At 34.5% G+C, this 24,222-nt stretch overlaps 1 protein-coding gene across 6 annotated transcripts in view; it reads right to left on the reverse strand.

The window, feature by feature from the left end:
* The window catches only part of LMLN (leishmanolysin like peptidase), a 114,813-nt gene that overhangs the window by 82,678 nt on the left and 7,913 nt on the right, over positions 1-24,222 (reverse strand). For 5 of the 6 annotated variants that reach the window (XM_073894757.1, XM_073894770.1, XM_025875662.2 and 2 more), the window contains exons 2-10: positions 21,396-21,493; positions 20,267-20,297; positions 19,312-19,394; positions 18,705-18,822; positions 15,960-16,138; positions 12,233-12,338; positions 8,611-8,705; positions 4,605-4,722; positions 3,149-3,256 (exon numbers count right to left, since the gene is read on the reverse strand). In XM_073894757.1, the coding sequence (XP_073750858.1) occupies positions 3,149-3,256; positions 4,605-4,722; positions 8,611-8,705; positions 12,233-12,338; positions 15,960-16,138; positions 18,705-18,822; positions 19,312-19,394; positions 20,267-20,297; positions 21,396-21,493 (936 nt within the window). The remainder of the gene's footprint in view (positions 1-3,148; positions 3,257-4,604; positions 4,723-8,610; positions 8,706-12,232; positions 12,339-15,959; positions 16,139-18,704; positions 18,823-19,311; positions 19,395-20,266; positions 20,298-21,395; positions 21,494-24,222) is intronic. The other variant, XM_073894776.1, reaches the window with a different exon arrangement.

The raw sequence follows: 24,222 nt of genomic DNA on the forward strand, positions 1-24,222 counted from the left end.
AATACTGCAAAAATATTACGCTATCTAGACAAAAGTAAATGAGTGGTTGAGACAGATGCCCATAAAATATTGGAAGGGATGGTTATTTGCCTGATTAACAACAACAACAACAAAATGCTTTTATAACCCTCAATCTTATGATCACAGAAATATACATTAATATGCAAAACAAGTATCACAGAATCATAGGATCAAAGAAGTTAGATGAGGGACCTAAAATGTCATCAAGGTCTACTGTCTACTCAGTGTTTTAATTCATATCCTAAAAATCCGACAGCAGCTCTGATTATTCTTCAAATCCCTATGCTAAATGCTGGATGGTCACCTCAAGTACTTTAAAATCATTTAAAAAAGGAGTTCAAGGGGGCACTTGGGTGCCTCAGTTGGTCTGCCTTTGGCTCGGGTCATGATCCTGGGGTCCTGGGACCAAGCCCCACATGGGGCTCCTAGCTCAGCGGGGGGCCTGCTTCTCCTTCTCCCCACCTCAGCTCATGCTATCTCTCTCTCTCTCAAATAAATAAAATCTTAAAAAAAAAAAAGTTCAAGGACACAAAGTTGATTTCAGAGAAAGGCAGCTCTTAATGAAATTAATACTCTCAAGTTTCTACTGCAGAGTAAATAAATTTTCATGTTTGACTAATCTATAGTTATCTAACGGGATAACTTGGGAAAACTGCTTAAGGAAAATTAAGAAACTGAAATTCCCATGGAGAAACAAATATAATGTGTCTTCCATAAGTTTCCATCACTTTTGCTTTGTGGTCACCTGGATAAGAACAGTCAGCACAAGCATTAATTTTACTCTTTTGTAAGCCATAGTTTGGAACCTCCCCATGTGCACTGACTCTTATGGGGATTCCCTTACAGAGATCTGGAAGTTATGTCTATGGAACTGTTAAAAAAAAAACATATATTAGTTCTTATTTGGAACATAGTACTTCTAAGCCAGGCTGGTTCTTATGCCCTTCTGTTATGGCCTTATGCTCCTGTATTTGACCTGGAGTGGGGTAGGGGAGAGGCATGGATGCCTCTAATCTGCTGTGTGGAGCACAAGGGAAATGCCTCACTTCAACCATACTGCCATGCTGCACGTTCTTTCTTGTATCCTTCCAAGTGAATCCTTTTTCAATGTGGCCTGTTAGGTCTTGTGAACTTGAGTGCTTGTTTAGTTGAACTTAAGAATACCCACTGGAATGCTACTCCTGAAAGGGATCACAGATATAAATAAATTCCTCATCACAACATTTTAATTTTTATTATTTTTTAATGATTTTATTTATTTGAGAGAAAGTGCGAGAGAGAGCACGAGAGGGGGGAGGGGCAGAAGGAGAGGAAGAAGCAGACTCCCCACTGAGCAGAGAGCCCAACACGGGACTTGATCCCAGGACCCTGAGATCATGACCTGAGCTGAAGGCAGATGTTTAACTGACTGAGCCACCCAGGTGCCCTTTCACAACATTTTTTTTTTAAGATTTTATTTATTTATTTGAGAGAGAGAGAATGAGAGATAGAGAGCACGAGAGGGAAGAGGGTCAGAGGGAGAAGCAGACTCCCCGCTGAGCAGGGAGCCCCATGTGGGACTCGATCCCAGGACTCCAGGATCATGACCTGAGCTGAAGGCAGTCGTTTAACCAACTGAGCCACCCAGGTGCCCCCTATCACAACATTTTTAAAATAAAAAATTTAGGGGCACCTGGCTGGCTCAGTCAGTAGAGCGTGCAACTCTTGATCTCAGAGTTTTAAGTGCCATGTTGGGGGTAGAGATTACTTAAAAATAAAATCTTAGAAATAAAATAAAAATAAAGTAAAATAAAATAAAAAATTTAAAACATAGTTGTTCATTAACACAGGACTATTATTACATTCATATAATACTATGTAGCTGTTAAATTATGTTGGTTTATAATAACTTGTCCTTGGATTTTCATATTTTGTGCAATGGAGCAATAGCAGCTAAATATAAAGTACATTAGGACAGCTACACACAGCAACAGAGGAATGCTGTACTGTGCATGATGCCCGTTCGCTCCACATTCTTCCACTTGGTTCAATATGGCCAGGGGCTCTGTTTTAAAAGTGATTATTGCATGACTCCCTCTAATTTTGTACATTTTACTCTTGCCCCCATTACTCAATTTATAGTCTCCCTTCCAACTATCATTGCTTTTTGTTGTTGTTTAAGGTAAAGAAATATTATAGTAAATATAGGAGCTTATTTACTGGAGATATGTTTAAAACTGAGCTAGTACTTTTATTCTGACTTACTACTTTTCTTAGTGGTATATTATTTGTTTTTTCCATGAGTCTTGTTATTTTTACTTATTTAAAAAAATATTTTATATATTTTTTTATTTGACAGAGAGAGAGAGAGCACAAGCAGGGGGAGCGGGAGAAGGAGAAGCAGGCTCTCCGCTGAGCAGAGAGCCCAACACGGGGCTCGATCCTAGGACCCTGGGATCATGACCGGAGCAGAAGGCAGACACTTAACCAACTGAGCCAGCCAGGCGCCCCCAAGTCTTGTTATTTTTAGTGTTCAATTTTGAAGAAAGAGGTTTTTTAGGAAAGCATACATTGCATTATAGCAGGAGCACTGTACGGCTTGGAAAGATGTCTAAGATACATTACATGGAGAATAGTTGCACAAATGTATGAATCCATTAAAAAAACAAACTGTGTTGGCATGTGTATCTCTACATATATATAATATTTCTGGAAGGAGATACAAAGAACTTAAATAGTGATTACATCTAAAAGCGGATCTGGAGCGCTAAGGGGAAAAGGAACTTTAAGTCACCATGTTTTTAGGTTTACATAGGGTCCACCTTATGGAAAAGGAAGGGAAGTGAGTGGAAAAGAGGAAGACTTATTTCAGTCGCTGCCCATCAAACACTGTAGTTTTAAAAAGAGGCAAGAAGTTAACTAACAAACAAACAATAATCAAGGAGGCTGGTTAAGATTCATTCTAGTTCACTATTGACCTGAACTTATTGAGAAACTGCTTGTTAAGAGGAAAAAAAGAAAAAGAAAAAATTTTACTTTATAACCCATTATGCTGTTTGAATAACTTGAATAAGAATTACTTTTATTAAAAAGAGAATTACTTTTGTTAAAGAAAAAATATGTCTAGTAAAATTAAAAATAAACTGACCTCTAATAACCGCTTTTCCCAATGATTGAGCTCAGTGCCCATACCACCTTGATTTTCGAGTTCCATTCCCTCCAGAATTGGACAGTTAAAATGTTTTCGTGCTTCATCCTAAGAATCATAAAAAAATAAATAAACCCTACAGAAGTACAATAAGCTAATGGCAGATTCTTTATCTAATTTAATATAATAAAGTAGCTGTTAAAGAGTTACTTTGGTAAGAAGTGAGAGAACATCTTTTAAAAATATGGTTTTTAATATAATTAAATATTTTGATACTATTACACTCTTCTTTGCTAGTAAATTACTATTTCTCTAATATTTTTTCCTCTATTTGAAGATTTTGGCTTTAAGTCACATGTTTCAAAAAGGCTATAGACTAACATGATTGCCATTTGTAACTATTACATCAACAATGTTTTTAATGAAGGTATAAACTGCTCTTAGTATAGATATAGTCTTTGAAACAAAAATAAGTTCTTCATTAGAATACAATTTTGCTCATTTGGTTTTTTCTGTCCTTTGGTTAGAAATTTCCAGTGATGGGAAATATCCCAAGAGCTGTGCCAAAGTTCCGAAGGCAGGGGTGCTGGCTGGCTGTGAGGAGAGCATGTGACTCTTGATCCTAGGGTCATGAGTTTGAGCCCCACATTGAGGGTAGAGCTTATTTTAAAAATAAGAGGGTGGGATGGTTAATTTTACGTGTCAACTTGGCTAGGCCACAGTAACCAGATATTTGATCAAATATTATTCTGAATGTTTCAATTAAGAGTGTTTTTGGATGAGATTAACATTTAAATTACTTTAACTAAAGCAGATGGTAATCTCCAAAATATATAGACAGGCCTCATCCAACCAGTTGAAGGCCTAAAAAGAACAAAGACTCTTTGTCCAAGCAAGAAGGAATTCTGCCAGCTTACTGCCTTTGGACTCAAACTGTAACTCTTCCCTGAGTGTCCAGCCTGCCAGCCTTAGTGATCCTAAGAGGTATGACAGTACAGGAGCACTGGCTTAAAGCAGTGAGTAAAACGGAGCCATGAAAGTTATTGACAAATCTCAATTTCTTCAGATTTCTCTTGGCTTGTAGCTTTATTGTACTGCCTTTATATTATTTTTCTTATTATAGGTTCTGAAATTTAATCTTAAGTTTTTTTTTAAAGATGTATTTATTTATTTTAGAGAGAGAGAGACAGTGTGCATGAACAATTGGGAGAAAGGGCAGAGAGAAAGAGAATCTCAAGCAGACTCCACACTGAGCACAAAGCCCTATGCAGGGCTCGATCCCACAACCCTGAGATCATGACCTGAGCCGAAACCAAGAGTCAGACACTTAACCAACTAAGCCACCCAGGTGCCCCTAGTCTTAAATTCTTTAACAATAATGATTAGTAAAGAAAGAACTATAAGAAAGGAAAAGAAAAGATGGGTCAGGAAACGAAGAAGTTGGGTTAATACGTACGACAACACGAGGTGTTACTAGAAGATACACAGTGTGAGAAATGATCTTATTATCTCGAACATTCCATAATCTCTCCACTTTTCGAACTACTTTATCACTCCACTGATAGAGTCCAAGACTGCAATTAAAGAATAAAAGACAGTCATTTTGCAAGTTCACCACAACTTTAAATAGTAAAAGTGTTTATGAACATCAATATGAAATTAAAATATTTGAGTTTACTAGGTACCAAGTCCTTGCAAAGTACTTGAAATTTTCTAATTTAATCTTTTCAACCTTATGAGATTATCATCACTATTTTGCAGATAAAGAGACAGAAGTTTGGAGAGATGAAATAACTTGCTCAAGTTCACATAGCTAATACTTGGTTCAGATGACAATGAATTACTTCCTCTTAACAAATTTATTGGATGAAACAAAAGCAAGTCCAGAGACATATCCAAATAATAAGGAAACTTAATAAATAACAACAAAAATGACATTTTAATTTAGTGGGAAAGTATAATTTACTTAATAACTGTGCTGTAAAACTGGTTATCCATTAAGGAAAAAAGTTAAATCCCTATTTCATCTCATATAAGGAAATAAATTTCAGGAAGATGTCAGCAAAAATGGCAGACCTCTGAAAATTCTCTGCAATGAGCAAAGTGGCAAAATGCCCAATCAACTTTTTCAGAACTTTGGAAATTAAAGACTTGCAGCAATCAAGAAAGCATTTATTTTTTTTTTAAATGGAGAAATTCAGTAAGAACAGCAAGTTTTGTGGCATTTTCCCACGCCCTCTCCCCAGTTATGTGGCAGCTCTGAAAACTAAAAGCCCACAATCATGAAAACCAGCAACCTGGCAGCCACTATAGAGAGGGCAGAATGTGGTTGACTGGAAGAACGCATTTTTAAAAAAAACGCATAATCCAACTATGTTTATAAGAAACACAGTTCAGACTCAAGGACACAAACAGGTTGAATGTAAAAGAATTAAACAGATGTACCATGCAAACAGTACTCAAAAGAAAGCTGGAATGGCTGTGCCAATATCAGACAAAATAGACTTTAAAACAAAAATTGTTAGTAGAGACAAAGAGGGACGTTTTATAATGATGAAAGGGTCAATCCACCAAGAAGATATAACAGTTATAAACATATATGTACCTTATAAAAAAAACCCAAAATACATGAAGCAAAAACAAATTCCAAATGAATTAAAGCTATGAAAGTAAAAAATTCAACTAATAATTAACTAGAAGACATTTAGGAGAATATTTTTATAATCACTGGAGGGCAGAAATTTCTTAAGCAACAGAAGAAAGAACAAACGAATTTAATGATAAAATTTTAAAATTTTTTGTATGAAAAAATATGATAAATGAAATAAGTAAATGGAGTAAATATTTGCAACAAACTTGTAAAAGGATTAATATCCCTAAATTATAAAGTACTCTAACAAAATCATTAGAAAAGGAAAAATAACCTAAGATTGGCCAAAAAACATACACAGGCTGTATACAAAGAGAAAATTCAATTGGCTGAAACCTTAGCAGTAGTCCTAGAAATACAAGATACCATCTTTTACCAGATTGGCCTAAAAAAAAGATCTATACTATCCAGTACTGGTAAGGTAAGTATTCATATATCATTGGTAGGATATAATGACATCAATTATAATGGAGAGCAATTTTGTCTTTCCCTATAATCCATATTATTTTTTTTCTGGCTTTTTTCCTAGATTACTTATATCATTAACCCTATGAATCTCTCATTTTCACCAATAAAACAGAATATAAAGAAGCTCTATTTTTCCCACTATTATTTTATGGAAATTTTAAACACACACAATGTTGACAGAATTGTAAAGAGAACACTTGCATAACTGATAACCATCACTTTGATTCTACAATTAATATTTTGTTTTATTTGCTGTGTCATATATCTGTTCATCTACCCATGCCTTGAAGATGTTATTATTAGTTTATTTATTTAATTTAGATGCAATTAGCCAACATATAGTACATCATTAGTTTCAGATGTAGTGTTCAATAATTCATCAGTTGTGTGTAACACCCACTGCTCTTCACATCACGTGCCCTCCTTAATGCCCATCACCCAATTACCCCATCCCCCTACCCACCTCCCCTACAGCAACCCTCAGTTTGTTTCCTACAGTTAAGAGTTTTTCATGGTTTTTTCCCTCTCTGATGACTTCCCATTCAGTTTTCCCTCCCTTCCCCTATGATCCTCTGACTGTTTAATTCCTTTTATCTTTTTCCATGGCAAATTAATGTTTAACCACCCATAGTGATCAAAGGCAGCAAGAAAATAAACAGCTTTTACCTTATTAATAACTCCCAATATCCTCTTCACTATCTACATTTCAAGACAAATAGTTTCTCCAAATAGATAGGTAGGGACAAATTCAACTCTTCATATGTTTATCAACTGAATTTCCTATATTCTATTATCTCCATTTATACTGTAAGAGTTCCTGCTTTTGAGGAATATACTGAATACAAGAAAGCACTGCAAATTATCAGCTTAACAATAGTTCTTATGTGTGGCTATCTCTCTCCTCCTTACCTACATCACTATGCAGATGATGTCTATCTCACCACTTAATGTTTCCCATAAGACCACAATTCTTAGGAAAGACCAGACCCTCCTACACCACCAAATGAACACAAACTATCTAAGAAGGAAAATATCTATTTCCAATTAGAATTTGTTTCTTCACATGTACTCTAAAAAATATTATGATGAATAAAATATTATCTGCTTCAGTATTTAATTCTAGCTATTTTAATAGAGATCTCTGTAATTAAAGCAAAATATACACAAAGTGAACACACTTTAAGTGTAAGGTTTAACTGTTTATTTCACATCCATATACCACTAATCTGATAAAGATAGGGAACACTGTCAGTAACCCTGGAAGCTTTCCTTGTGCCCTTTCCCAATCTATACTCAACCTGTATGCCATTTAACAGCTTGGCCCTTCAAGTAAAACCACTTATCTTCCTTTTACCATGGCTCTTTTTTAAATTCCATAAAAATGGATTGACTTCTTTTGCTCAACATTATATCTGTGATATTCATATATGCTACTGCATGTAACAATAGTATGTTCTTTATTAGTGCCTAGTTTTTAATTATATGAATATATCATAACTTATTTATCCATTCTTCTATTGATGGATCTTTGGGTAGTTTCTATTTTTTGGCAATTAATTACAAAACTGCCATGAACATTCTTGTGCATGTCTTTTTGTGGACATATCCTCTTAATGTAGAGATTTGTTTCTTATATAAATGTATGCAAATAGTTAACAGTTCTGTGATTGATATGCTATAAAAAATTCTTGATAAATTTTTTTTAGTGTTTAATATTATTTATTTTAGGCTCTGAACCTATAGATTGATGCTAATATGCTGTACTAAATACAGTATCAGTTCACATGCAAATATTGCCATGATAGGCAAGAATTATTAATAAACCAAAATATAACCAACCTACATTTTCCCATGGCCTAACTATGCTGTATGGAAATACAAGTTACAATGTGGTAGAAAAGAGCTCTGCTGGCAAGAAGAGTCCCAGCTCTTTGGGCAAATCACTTAAGTTTTCTGCATCTTAACTGCTTCATCTTTAAAATGAAAGGGTAACGCTAAATGATCTCTTCTATCCTGTTTTATTTTATTTTTTTTTAAAGATTTTATTTATTTATTCATGAGAGACAGAGGGAGAGAGAGAGAGAGAGAAGCAGAGGGAGAAGCAGGCTCCCAAGGAGCAGGGAGTCCAATGCGGGACCCGATCCCAGGACCCCGGGATCATGACCCGAGCCGAAGGCAGACGCTCAACCATCTGAGCCACCCAGGCGCCCTATCCTGTTTTAATAGTTTTTTTAAGCTAGCCATAAAGCCACTATTATTTATGGCACCTAACATGCCATGATTCTCAGATTCTAGTCTTAGCGCCCTTCTAAAAGAGAAGAACAAGAACAAAAATAACAAATACCTATAATTAAAAGGTGGGAGACCATCTGCAAATCTTGAAGTTAGAGGATTTCCATCTTTATCATGGTAAAATGCAAACAGACCAGCAGAGAAACCCTATAAAAAAAGTTCAAAATGCCTCAATGTGAAAAATATCAAGTCTGATTATACACATAACATACTGCTATCAAAAGAGAACAAAAGCACCCAGCCAATACTTCTACAGGGATCTGCCATATATTGGAATTGGACAAAAATGCGGTATTCCATCCTATGAATTTTAAATTTCAATTACTTGAGTAAGTGAAGAAATCCAAATAATGACAGCATTCTTTTGGCACTGCTATAAATAAGGAAATATATGTGTTTAAGAATGTATTTATCAGTTTATCCTCTTCACACAAACTCACTACATAAGCTGTACAATTGCCTCCAGGGAATGCTACCACTGAGAACAATTAATATAGTTTAGAGTAGGGGGTGGGTAATCAAGTGGGCTCCTAAGCGCGCTCATAAAAATTCAAAATCTTTGATCCTAAAGTCCACATTTAATATATATCTGTACTTAACAAGACTGGAAATGTGTGTGTGTGTACACTTAGGAAAAAATAATGGAAACATATATCAAAACGTTAGCTGTAGTTCTCCTGATGGTAGGGTAAATGTGTAAAATCACTTATATCCCCCAATTCTTTTGCAATGTGAATTTGTTATAGTTATAGTCATAATTTAAATACTATTTTTAAGAAGTCTTCAATTTTAATGAGATAATGGATACTTCACATAAAGGTTCCCATTCTCTATCCTTCCCCTCCCAAAATAGACGAGAAAATGGAGACACACACAAAATGATTGCCATTTGATATCTCCTATTTCATTAGTGAGATTTCCTTTCTTGCTGTCTTTCCTAATCTAGTAACTAAAACAAAGCACTTTTGTAACTACTTCTTTATGTATGTTTTGCACATTGAGAATATGCTCATATCTAAATAATTAACCATCACAAATGATCACTTAATTAACTAATTTCTTTGGCAAATTTCTTTGCTTACACAACTGGGGCCTCTGTGTCATTCAAGGCTTGCCAAAATGATTAATGGAATCCAGGTTATTCTTTTATTCCTGAATTTCTTCTTTTTTAATCTCTGAAGATGCAAAGGACACTTAATTGAGTCAGCTAAGAAAATCTGAATAGTTCTTAATATACAATTCACTGAAGTCAAAGCTTAAAATAGTATAACTTGCCTCATCCTTTATAATATTCTAAATACACATTTTTTTCCACTCTATCAGCTTGAAAATTATTCTAAACACACATCTCAGAAGGCTTATTAGGTATTCAAAGCACCACAGGTAACTGTAATTGATAGCTATGAGCATATATAATTTCATGGGGAATCTCTGTTAAACATACAATTCTTACCATTATCCAGGATGGTTTTTGAGATGTAAGCTAATATTTAAAACTTCTTAGGTTTTTACAATTTTTAAAATAATTCAAATATACAAAAAGTAAAACAAACAAAAAAACAAAACACACACACAAAAAAACCCCCAAAACTTATGTATCTTCTTTAAGGGTATTTAAGATGTTAGTTTTACCATATTTTCTTCAAACTTTTAAAAAAATAAAACACTGGAGAGTAAATATGGCTGAAGCCCCATTACCTAACCCCCTTTTCCTCCCTCTATTCCTAGAAGTAACCACTACCTTGAAGTCAATGTGCATAACTTTCATACATGCTTTTACAGTCAGTGGTATCTAGCTTTAAAAAAAAAAAAAAGATTTATTTATGTATTTGACAGAGAGAGACACAGTGAAAGAGGGAACACAAGCAGGGGGAGTGGGAGAGGGAGAAGTAGGCTTCCTGCTGAGCAGGGAGCCCAATGTGGGGCTCGATCCCAGGACCCTGGGATCATGACCCTGAGTCGAAAGCAGACACTTAACGACTGAGCCACCCAGGTGCCCCTCCGTTGCCCATTTTAAAATCAGATTACTTGTTTTTTTATTGTATACTGCATACTATATATACTGGATATATGCTGGATATTAATCCCTTATCAGATACGGAACACAAGCAGGGGGAGTGGGAGAGGGAGAAGCAGACTCCCTGCTGAGCAGTGGGGCTCTATCCCAGGACCCTGGGATCATGACCTGAGCCAAAGGCAGACACTTAACAACTAAGCCACACAGGTGCCCCAGTGGTATCTAGCTTTAATTTGAGATTCCTTGACAGCTAAAGTAAGTCTGAATACCTTCTTATACATTTTTCAGTCAATTAGATTTTTTCTTCTGTGAATTGCCTGTTCATAACCTCATTTATCTCATGCCTGGGACCTCAGCATTCATGTTCACTTAAAACCTGTTGTTTTTCTTTGTTTCTCTCAACATCAAGTATCTATAGTTTTTATTTTTTATTTTTTGAAAAAGATTTTATTTATTTTTTGACAGAGAGACAGCGAGAGAGGCAACACAAGCAGGGCGAGTGGGAGAGGGAGAAGCAGGCTTTCCGCGGAGCAGGGAACCCGATGCAGGGCTCGATCCCAGGACCCTGGAACCATGACCTGAGCCCAAGGGAGACGCTTAACAACTGAACCACCCAGGTGCCCCTATAGGTTTTAGATCTTACTTAGAATGATCCTTGTGTTTCACCTCAATTAGCAGGTTCAGCTTAATTTTTTAAATAAAAGACAAAGAGATGATTCATTTTAGAATCCCCTTACTTCAAGGACATAAATGCTGTCTGGTTACACTGGAGTTTCACTGAGTTATTCAATGCTGATTTAAAGACAGGCTTGCTTTTCAAGGTCATACATGACAGCTCACTAAGTAAGACTAATAAATAATTGCCACTAATTTTATTATACCTTATTATTTATAGCATAGTGCTAGGGCACTTCTATTTTATCTTACTTAATCTCCAAGAAAAAAAAAATCCACTCTAGTATGTACTACTATTATCTTCATTTTAACAAATGAAAGTGAGGCTTACAAAGGCTAAATAATTTACACAAGATCCCAAAGATTTTCAGTGGTAAAGTTAAGAAGATTTACACCTAAATCTGTGTGATCTCTTCTCTCTCAATTACTGCATTTTACTACTATCTTCTAAATACATAAATGGCATCAAGAGAACATTTCCTAGGGTCTTAGGTAACTTTATTTAATTTTCTGTACATATCATAAAAGTTCACTATTTTGGATAAGTTAGGGAAAAGGAAGGGGAGGTTTTGAATCAGTCAGTATATTTAAATTTTAGAAAGCCTAAGCAGCTCAAGAGGTCTTTTGAAATCAGATCTCTGTAAAATATAAGAAAGATCTATAATTAGCATTATCAATTATCACTTTAGAGGAAAGTGAATTTTTCTAAATTACTAAGTTTTTTTTTTTGAGAATAGTAATCATTTTCTCAAAACTCCTATTTGCCCAATGAATTTACTTGTTTAATTAATTTAGGTAGTATAACTCAACCTAGCCATTTTTTTAATCATTAAAAATTCTCTATTGGCAGAGGCCTAATCATCTAGGTTTTACTGACATATATCTAAGAATCCAAAACTCAACATATACATCAACATGAGAGCATAATAAACAGAAAAATCAAAGCACAAAGAAGAGAAGAGGAGTTAACAGCAAAATTTACCAGGGCATGAATAATCTCATGTTTTACTGTGGACAGCATTCCAATAAACTCCTGAGGCTGGGTAGAGATCATATTTGGACACAGGTTAGCATATCCTGCTATTGGCCTGTTAAAATAGACATTGAATTTTTTATTATATTCCAGAAAAATATGTATTATGATATTTACTAACCTATACTTTTATCTTTTTCCCAAGTTTTTATTTAAATTCCAGCTGGTTAACATACAGTGCAATATTAAGTTCAAGTACTAACCTATACTTTTCTATAAAACATTGACAAAGGTAAGAAAAGTCTTTACTAAATATCAAATGTCATTTTGTACTATAACATCTAACTCACTATCTTATATACCTTCAAGACATATACCTCTGTTTTCCTATGGTGTGGCTCATTAGCACCTGTCCTCACAAAAGGAAAGTTAATATAAAGTTAATTGCACCTCTGTGTGAATTTATAAAATATGTTGATATATATCAAAACATAAGAATGGACTGAGAAACTTAAATTCTAACACTGGTTTACTTGTAAAATCCATTTTTGACTTTAGCATTTCACTATAATTATAGGGTGGTGGAAAGGGAAGGTAAATATACAATAGGACAATAAGGAATTCATTCAGGTTGCTCAAGCTTCTTATGCCCATCTTGCTATTCCCTTTCTCCTGCCCTAACATTGCCTTCATTTGCATAGAGATATTTTTTATCTTCCCATCATCTTCTTTCATAGTCTAAACTTTCTAGAATCTACACAATTCCATCACTTTCTGAGCCTAGAACCTGAGAGTCCGAGAGCTGACTAGCACCTAGCATAATTCAGTCAGTTCCACCACGCACCTACCTGTCTTTCAAAAGCTGTGGCAAACAGACAGTAGTAAGGAAATCCAAAGTCCTTTCTCCCACCACTACCCTAACATTTTACCACTTAAAATGTAAATCACCTTTTCCAAAATAACATTTGCCTTATTTAAGTAAGAAACACATGGCCTACTTTGTTCACACTTGAGAACGGACTTACACTTAAAAAAAGCATGAATGTAATTCACTTACCAGAACACTGCCACACTGACCTCTAAAATATAAAATGGATGCCACTGCCAGGCTTAAAACCCATCAGGGACTTCCTTCAGCATTTAAAATAAAACAGCCCTGTCTCTCCAATGCATCTCCTTAAGTCCTCATCCTCAAACCCAGTGTCCACAGAAGTGGCTTCTAACAGCAACAGGCACACATGGATTTTTCCTAACATAAGTCTTTCTCAAGCTCTTTATTTGGCTGAAGCTTATCAATGTTCAGGTTACACCTAAAGTTTCACTTTCAAACAGGCTGTCTTTGCCATAATTTAGATTATGTTTCCCCCTTTTTTCTCTTTTATGTTACAGCACCCCTTTCCCCCTCCAATTTATCACATTTTGAAATCACATTTATTTGTAAGTATATTTAGTATCTGTCTCCCTTAGTAATTTGTATGTTCTGTAATGCAGGTACATGTGTCTATTTTGTTCACCTAGTCTGCTGGCTGAACACATTAGGCATTCAAATATTCATGGAATGAATTAATATGGCAGTTTTGAAGGAAAGTTTCTCTTTCAACTAAAAGATTAAAAGAACTGAAGATACTTTTTCTTCCAACATCAACATCAGAAGAAACCAAATTCTCTTCCCAGATATGAGAAGACATATATGAGTAGGTCCATATTCACTGATACAAACAACATTTACTCTTTTAGTTACTCATTTATATCAAATGTGAACCGAAACTTAAAAGTGCTTTAAACAAACATTAATAGCAGTGCAAAGAAACTGAAACACACCTCTGGGTTATGGGATTCTCATCTGTGTGACGGTTCCTATGCTGGATTCTCTCACCAAAAGACAACTAGATACTTTAGGTATTTTCAGCATTGTCAGATGCTGACAGGAGATGAACTAATCTAGATCCACCTCAACATGGGATTTTATATCCCTCTCCCGACTTTTCCAAGGAAGCCATTCTGTTCCTAATACATAAAGTTCACTTTAATATGTCTTTTATTTAAAAAAAAAATAAAAGCTCATTGTGAAAGGGTATATATCTAAACAACGTAGAAATGTCTAAAGAAAAACATGAAAATTCTGGTTTACAACCTACAACCTACCCCTAAATTTCACTATCAGAATTAACTGCTATCAACAATCTGGGGTGCTTTATTTTTAGCATAACCAGCCATCCCGATTTGCCCAGGACTGAGGGCTTTCCCAGGATGAGATTTTTAGTGCTAAAACAAGGGAAGTCCCGGCCAAATTGGAATGGCTGGTAATCCTAATTATTACTTTATAGGAATAATTCTTCTTAGAAACAAGAAATAATTCTTTCTTCTTAGCAGCTCAAGTACATATATAAACTTTAAAACAAATATGTACTCATATTATATACACTGTTTTACAATGGTCTTTTACACTCAACAGTATATTGAAAATGAAATTGTGTGTGTATGTATGTGTGCACAATCCATACAGTTTAGTTCAAATTAAGATAACCATGATTTCATGGCACTACTATTATGAAGGTATATCTCACACAGATACCTACATTAAAAAAGTATCTCATTTTATGAGATAACTTAACCATTCATTTAGCACTCCAAATACCACATTTCCTTGATACTGAGATACCATTAATTATAAAATATCATAAATTTAATGACAACTTCTCAGAAAAAAAGGAATACTCTAATACATGTATTTTCACTAAACAGTAGTATATATATGTATATATATATATGCAAAAACATATAGCACTTTCTTTTTCAGTAATACATTCAATCATTTTACTCTAAGCTTTCCCAACATTTAGAAGCTAAAGATTTAAAGATTTTTGGATAGATTTCACAGATCATCAGTTACATAGCATCATGGTAAAAGACTGTTTTTCATAATCCATGATGCTGATTTTGACCATATCCTTAACACCTTTAGGTAAACATATACCATTGTTTCCTTTGTATTGCCTACTTGGTTCAACAAATGATTTCATTTTTTTCCTCAAATGAACTGTACATCAGTAGAAATGAAACAGCTCTTTAAAGTCAGCTAGTCTTGACAGATAGATGAACGTTCAAGACCTCAGCAGTGGTCCTAATATACATATGAACTGGTCACATTAACTCTCCTAGATTTGAGAATGTTACAATCTATCCTGAGACATGGCAATCTCTAATATCTTTGACTGACTTGTTTGGAATGTGACAGGCAATCTTCTGCATATAAAATAACATTTCATTTCAAGCCTGCCTCACTTGGAATTTTTTTTTTAAATCTTTTGTAAATAAAAAAGAGCCTCTAAATATTTTAAGTAATAATTTATCTAATGAAGGGCATAGCAAATAATATGACAATTAGATGAACAGTTATTTTTAACATCTTACAGATTTAGCACAGAGGTGCTAAAATTAAAGTTAAAATTGTTTCCTTAGGGAGGTACTTACTTCCAAAGAAAATTCTCTCTACAGTAGACTTATCTTTGGAGTTGGTACTGACATTACCATATGAATAACAGTTCTATCACCTGACACTCTCCTCCACCCCCGCAAGCCCTACCATCCCCACTACCCCATTCAAGCAGGGTACAGTTTCTTACTACTGGAGGCAATCTGGAAAATGCAAACATCCTGTACTCTAAACACTTAGGATTCATTTTAAGAGTTCCCATTTTAGATCTTGGAAAATAAGTCTTGGGGGAAAGTTTACCTGTCCATTTTTGCTTCCTGCTGACAATAGGCTGCATAAGAGATGATGTTTTCATGGCTGCACCTCTCGGTGGCCAGAGCACCAACATACAGAACAAAGTCTGCATCCCGGACGCCCTCTTGGTCTTGCACACCCACTGCTACACAGGACCACTTGCCCCCACGGCAGACCCTGCATCGCTGAGCCCATGGCGGGCAACAGAAAATCAGACCAGAGACAAGGTTAGCTATAGGGACTTTTATTTTATAGTGAATCCAGATTCTAAATTCGTATGATTTAACTTTTATTACCCTTCAATTTTTATCAAAATCCATTCCTACCTCTACTCAGTTCCTCTAGTTTTGAATTTATTTTACCAAAATTCCTACTTTATAAATGATTATAAATCTATAATCTTAATTAAAACAATCAATTGTTTATTATTTTTAAGGGCAATCAACCAGGATGCAAAAAAAAGACGAATAGAAAAGGTTTTAAACTTTTAAACTTTGAAAGTAGGTGAAAAATTACAGTGGACCTTCTTGTGTGTATATATACACATATATATTGTACATTGTTGTGAATCTATAGTTATTTCAAAATTAATAAAAAGCTTTTTATCTAATGGAAATGTATTTTCTATTATAAAGTGATTCCTGTATCTTGTTAAAAATTCATATAATACAAACATACACAAAGTAAAAAGTTAAAGTCATCTTTACCTTTTAAAGATGAGTTTAAAGGGTAAAGTCACTTCAACATCACTCTTATTTTTAGTTTTTTAATTAAATTTTGGCCCGTGTAACAGCTGCTTTTTAGAGAACTTCTTCTCTCAAACCTCCAAATTACAAATTAAAAAATCAGTAAATTGTGATTTTTTGGGGGTGTAAGTGATGGTTTTATATAGAAAAAAACCCAGAAATCACCATTTCATTACATTGTTTACTCTTGTTTCTCTAATATATATATTTATAATTTTTCAGTTCCATTACTTTAACCTATTAATAGTGTTACAAAAAGTTGTGATTTTTAAACATCCTTTTCCATGATCACTCATGTATTTAAAAAAAAAAAAAAATCAGGACACCCCCCCCAACCCATCAAGAAGCAGCAGAATTTGGAGAAGCCAACAGAATTGAAAACAAAAAATACCTTAGAAAAAAAGCAAAGAAATGTCTTTTTTTTTTTTTAAGATTTTATTTTTAAGTAATCTCTACACCCAATGAGGGGCTCAAACTCATGACCCAGAGATTGATTTTCATGCTCTTTCAACTGATCCAACCATGTGCCCCAAGGAATGGGTCTTAAAATGTCTATAAAATGCCTCTAAATTTCTTGGGAAAAGAGCTGGATATGTAATAACAAGTTGTTTTAACTTTTAAACGTGTCCCTAAAACCTTTTATACACTCCCAAGAAATCTGAGAAAAGAAATGGAAGCTGAGTAAGTTAGTTGTATTAGTGCCAATATACAGCCCTCTAAAAGCCTTACTGAGCTTCATATAACTTAATAAAAAAAATACAAAGTAAACTTCATATAAACATATGCTTAATTTTGGTTACAAAGTAAATGTTCAGTAATATATTCATTTTCCAGAAGTAACCAGAGAACACAGTTCAATAGAGAAAAACAGCTAAGGCAATAATCATATTTTCAAATGTATAGGTATAATAAATTGGTTTCCTCATATACACATTTAAAATTTTTATTTTTTTACTGATAAGTAGTATATGCTTAATATGAAAAATCAGAACATTACAAAAATACATAATTTACCAAAGAAAAGCCCCCCACACTCCAGTTCTTAAAGAAAATCATTAATATTTTGATTTGGCTCCAGATTCTTTAGGATGTGTATACCACTAGTTGGTTTCATAATTTTTTATTGTATATCTACTTATACTTTTTAATTCTTTTATGTTTTTATTTCAGTTTTATTAAGTTGAATTATTGATTATAATTCTTAAATAAAATAGGCTAACTACACATACTGATTTCCAACTTTTTTTCATTTAAGAGCTTAAATATCTTTTCAAGTCAGTATATAGAGCTCTACCTCATTCTTTAACAGCTGCATAGTATTCCACTATAGGATTATACCATAATTTAATACTAATATTGGCATATTTATAGTTTTGCAAAGAATATCCTTGAACATATATTGCAGATTTGTAAGTATTTTTATGGAATACACTTCCAAATTGGGTTGAAGCATACCATACATATTTTTATTTTAAGAGATAATATCAAATTGCCCTTCAAAAATATTGAGTATATACCTGCTAAAAGATGTTTTGGAAGACAAAGATAAAGTTCTAAGCTGAAATGGTTCAGCAGCCCCAGAGATAAATTGAAAAAAGAAAAAAAAAGGAAAGAAGGTATCATCAAATTCATTTGAAAAAAAAAATGAAAGAATAAAATGAGCTAAGATTACTTTTGAAAGAAAAATGAAGCTTTTGAACTTAAGTCTATAAAAATTCCTTGGTGACACTCACAGATTCACAATCTCCCTCTCTCAGTTTATCCTAAAGAGTAAAAACAGAGTCCCTGGGTGGCTCAGTTGTTACGCGTCTGCCTTTGGCTCAGGTCATGATCCCAGGCTCCTGGGATGGAGCCCTGCATCCAGCTCCCCGCGAGGCCAGTTCTCCCTCTTCCACTATCCCCTGCTTGTGTTCCCTCTCTTGTTGTGTCTCTCTCTCAAAAAAATAAATAATATCTTTAAAAAAAAAAAAAGAGTAAAAACTATGCACAGAGTAGGGTGAATTACCTGGAGGTGCTCCTCAGGCACTATAACTGGGCCGCATTTTGTATGCTCTGCAAATTCCCCAGTACAGTATCTATGGGGATCATTTTCCTTCTGTAGGTATCGGTTTGTTGTACGTTGTCTTCAGTTCATTTGTACATCAAAATTTAATTACAAAAAAAAAAGAAAAATAGTTCACAGTAGTTAAAAAAATTTTTAAAACCTAGCAGCTACTATATTAGTTCATTAATAATGATTACTATTTTTGTTAGAAAAGTGGACTAAGAAAGAATTTTAGTTTCATGGGAAATTCTCCTAAGCTAGGTTTTTAAACTCCCAAATAATTCATAAGCCTCTACTGTAGACACATGAGGGAGGAAGGGGCTATGAGGAACAGGCAACTAAACCCTAGGAAAAGATCTAGCAGGTCACCTCATAATGGAAAATCAGGGAAAGAATGATTACCTAACAGGTGTTTTCTTATTCCTTTTAAATACCTTGCAGTTTGATCTCTAAGGACAAACATAATGAAATATTCTAGTATGAGTTTCGCAATTTGTCATACTGGCAGAATGGGGAGGTCAGCGTACTAAACAAGTGAAGAAAATGACCTGTATTGAATGTGACATACCTGCTAAGTAGGATACTGCCTGAAGGTCTACGAACCTGGAAAGTCTTCTCTAAATAAGAGATAGCTTGTGGAAAAAGTTTGTTCTAAATAAAAGTTGAAAAAAAAAGAATTGTAGTTAAAGGACAAATATATTTAAAACAAGTAAGCATAGGATATTAATGACTGAGGGGGAAAAAAGGGGAAAACTTTACAATTCTGGAATACAATACACTAGTTAGTCAAAGGTTGTGTGGCAAGAGAATGAGTCTAGGAGCAAAGGAATTTCCTTATTTTCTTAGTTGAGTTTGGGGAAAGAGAACTAAGTGAAAAATTCCTTCCCTATCTCCACTTAATAAGAATATTAGAATATATAAATCTCAACTAATCTAAATTACTTCAAATTTGGGACTGAATTAGATGATTCCAATGTTAAGGTAATTTATGTTAAAAAAATCTTATGTTTAGAAGATCTACTTTAATCTCACCAATTTCTGTGACCCATAATGAATTGGCTTAATGTGCATGTGTGACTAACAGCTAAGAAACTGTTGAAGTTAGCACCTCTATAAGCAACTTTGGCATATCATATAATCAGATACATCCATCTTCAGGGAATGAGTATTTCCATAAGACAATAGTATTCTCAATGTATTTCAAAAACTGTCTTCTTCACCCTATCTTTAGCATGTTCTTCTCCCACAAAACATAGGAGAACAAGTAAGAAAACAAGAAGATTGATTTACTATTAAATTGTAAAATGAGAAGACTAATTTAGCATCAAATAAGGACAAAGTTTTGGTGAGTGCATCACAGAGACGCCTTTGAAGAAAATGATAAATACGTTCATTACCAACACCTTTTATTCATTCATTCACTAAACAGTCATGTATATATTTTCTTTATTGAAGTATAGTTTATATAATAAAGTGCACCCATTTTAAGTATCAAATTCAAGCCATGAGTATTTATTACATACCTTTACAAGGTATCTTTTCTCAGGGAGCAATCTGAAAAGGAAGACATAAAACATAAGAATTGCCACGATGGGCATAGCACTGTCTCATTTGTTCAGAATATATCTGGCAGGACCCCCAAGGAATGCTTTGTGGACAGATCTAGTGTCAGTCCCCTAAAATCTCAATTTACCTCAATAAACATTTGAGTTTACTCTGTAGCAAAGCACAAAGCTAGGCATGATCATGTTATCTCATTCTTCTGGGAAATTAAGGAGAGGGAAAGATATCAATCACTCCTAATAGCTCTTCGTACATGACTACAGATTCATAATTTATCTATTTTCTGAACCCCTCTTACACTAAATGAAAGATTAGACTATCATCCCTCTGGCTAATAATTTTGTAAATGTTCTTATTGTATATATTAGTACTTCCTTTTATTTTTCCTCCAAGTACTTATTGAGGAGGTTCCTTCCAGTTATGTTATGACCACAACCAAGTAGATCCATACTTGTTCTGTTTAAACTGTTTATGATGTATAGATTTTAATCATATCCCATGGTTTTCACCTTTCCAGACTAAAAAGCATTTTTAGCTTCATTCCATCTTTTTTTTAAGATTTTATTTATTTATTTGACAGAGAGAGACACAGCGAGAGAGGGAACACAAGCAGGGAGAGTGGGAGAGGGAGAAGCAGGCTCTCCCCTGCGCGGGGAGCCCAATGCAGGGCTCAATCCCAGGCATGACCTGAGCCGAAGGCAGACGCTTAATGACTGAGCCACCCAACGCCCCAAGCTTCATTGCATCTTGGAGGTGCATTAGCATGTAGCTCCATCTACGGATCTTCAGGTAATAGATGAAAATATCTTTAATACTTTGATTCTTAATTTTTTTTTAAAGATTTTTATTTATTTATTTGACAGAGAGACACAGCGAGAGAGGGAACACAAGCCAAGGGGAGTGGGAGAGGGAGAAGCAGGCTTCCTGTGGAGCCGGGAGCCCGGTGAGGGGCTCGATCCCACATGACCTGAGCTGAAGGCAGATGCTTAACAACTAAGCCACCCAGGCGCCTCCCACCTTTTTTATTTTTTATAATAAAGGTGCCCTATGATTCTTAATTTTAAAAAGGCAAAATAATGGTGTACTTACTCATCAATACTTTTATCATAGACAGTCTTGATTCTTAAATGTTCATCAATATCTCTTTTTACAACATGATTTGCCTTAAGATGAACCTTATTTATGACCTGAAAGAAAGAATAGATTTGAAAAAAAATTTAAAGCGTGTTGTATAGATTAGCCAATTGAGATTCTAACCAGAAAAAAAAATAAAAGAACTAAATAAATGAAGAGATGTTTCATGTTCATGGATAGAAGACTCAATATTGTCAGGATGTCAGCTCTTCCCAATTTGATCTATAGACTGAATGCAATCCCAATTAGAATCCCAGGAAGTTATACTGTGGACACCAAACAAATTGATTCTAAAGTTTATATGGAAAGCCAAAAGACCAAGAATAGCCAATACAATGTCAAAGGAGAAGAAAAAAGTTGGAAGACTTACACTACCTGACTTCAAGATTTACTATAAGCTACAGTGATCAAAAGAGACAAATATTTATTGCAGCATTATTTAAAATAGCCACGATATAGAAGGAGCCTAAATGTCCGTTGACAGATGAATGGATAAAGAAGATGTGGTATTACTCAATGGAATATTACTCAGCCATAAAAAAGAATGAAATCTTGCCATTCATGACAACATAGATAGACCTAGAGTGTATTATGTTAAGTGAAATAAGTCAGAGAAAGACAACATGATTTTACTTATATGTGGAATCTAAAAAAATAAAAATGAACAAACAAAAACCAAAAAACAGACTCATAAATACAGAGAACAAACTGGTAGTTGCCAGAGGAGAGGGAGGTAGAGAAGGCAAAATAGATGAAGGGGATAAAGAGATACAGATTTACAGTTATAAAATAAACAAGTCACAGGGATGAAAAGTACAGCATAGGGAATACAGTCAACAAAATTGTAAACATTTTATAGTGACAGATAGTAATTACATTTATTGTGGTAAGCATTTTGTAATGTATATAATTGTCAACTCACTATGTTGTACACCTAAAACTAATATTATACATCAACTATACTTCAATTAAAAATTTTAAAAAAGGAAAAAAATAGACTAATAGATCAATGGAACAAAAAAGAGAGCCCAAAAGTAAGCCCACGTGAATACAGCCAACTGATCTTTTTTTTTTTTTTTCAGCCAACTGATCTTTAACAAAGAAGCAAAGGTAATACAATGAGCAAAGAAAGTCTTTTCAACAAATGCTACTGGAACAACTGGACAGCCATATTAAAAAAAAAAAAAAACTGGAGACATACCTTATGTCCTTCACAAAAACTAACTCAAGATGGATTACACACCTAAATGTAAAGTGCAAAACATAAAACTCTTAGAAGATATTATAGGAAAAAACCTAGACAAGCTTGGGTGTGGCAATGACTTTTTAGATACAACACTAAATGGGGTGCCTGGGTGCCTCAGTCAGTTAAGCATCCAGCTCTTGGTTTCAGCCCAGGTCATGATCTCATGGGTCGTGGGATTGAACCCAGCATCAAGCCCAGCAACAGGCTCTGCCTCAGTGGGGAGTCTGCTTGAAGATTCCACCTTCTGCCAATCCCCCCACTGGCGCATATGCGTGCTCTCTCTCGCTCTCTAGATACAACACTTAAAGAGTGATCTAAGAAATAATTGATAAATCTGACTTTATTAAAATTAAAAACTTATGCTCTGTGAAAGATAACATGAAGAGAGTAAGACAAGCCACAGACTGTGAGAAAATATTTGCAAAAGACACATCTGATAAAGGACTATTACACAAAATATACAAAGAAGTCTTAAAACTCAACATTAAGAAAATGAACAGTTCAATTAAAAACTGGGCAAAAGATGTGTACAAACACTTCACCAGAAAAGATATACAGATGGCAAACAAGCATATGAAAAGATGCTCCATATTATATGTCATCAGGGAAATACAAATTAAAACAACAATGAAATACTACTACACATCTATTAGAATGACCCAAATCTGGAACATGGACAACACCAAATGCTGCCAAGGATGTGGAGCAACAGGAACTCTCATTCATTGTGGGTGGGAATGCAAAATGGTACAGCCACTTTGGAAGACAGCTTGGCAGTTTCTTACAAAACAAAATACATTCTTACCATTAAAACTGAGCAACTATGCTCTTCGCTATTTGCTCAAATGAATTAAAAATTATGTACAAAGATGTTTGTACACAGAAAACCTGTACACAGAAAACCTATACACAGATATTTATAGTAGCCTTATTCATAACTGCTACAACTTAGAAGTTATCAAGATGTTCCTCAGTATGCTAGCAGATAAACTGTGATACATCCAGATGATGGAATATTATTTAAAGCTCAAAAGATGAAATATCAAGCCATGAAAAGACATGGAGAAAGCTTAAATACAGGATACTAAATGAAAGAAGCCAATCTGAAAAGTTACATACTGTATGATTACAAATATATGACATTCTGGGAAAGGGAAAACTATGGACATAGTAAAAAGATCAGTGTCTGCCAGGGGGTAGAGGTGAGAAAAGAGATGAACAGATGGACACAGAGGATTTTAGTGTAGTAAAAATACCCTGTATGATACTATATTAATGAATACATTTCATTATACATGTGTCCAAACCCATGAAATGTACCCCATCAAGAGCAAATCGTAATGTGAACTATGAATTCTGGGTGATTATAATGTGCCAGTGTAGGTTAATCAATTGTAACAAAAGTACTACTCCAGTTGGGGATGTTGATAATGGGGGAATCTATGCATGTGAGGGGAAACAGGGCATTTGGGAAATCTCTGTACCTTCTTCTCAGTTCTTCAGTAAAACTAAAACTGCTCTAAAAAGTAGTCTTTA

This window comes from Callorhinus ursinus, unplaced genomic scaffold, assembly GCF_003265705.2.
Source record: "Callorhinus ursinus isolate GAN/ISIS: 27379988/994484 unplaced genomic scaffold, GSC_fseal_2.0 scaffold1, whole genome shotgun sequence".
In the NCBI taxonomy this organism is placed as follows: domain Eukaryota; kingdom Metazoa; phylum Chordata; class Mammalia; order Carnivora; family Otariidae; genus Callorhinus; species Callorhinus ursinus.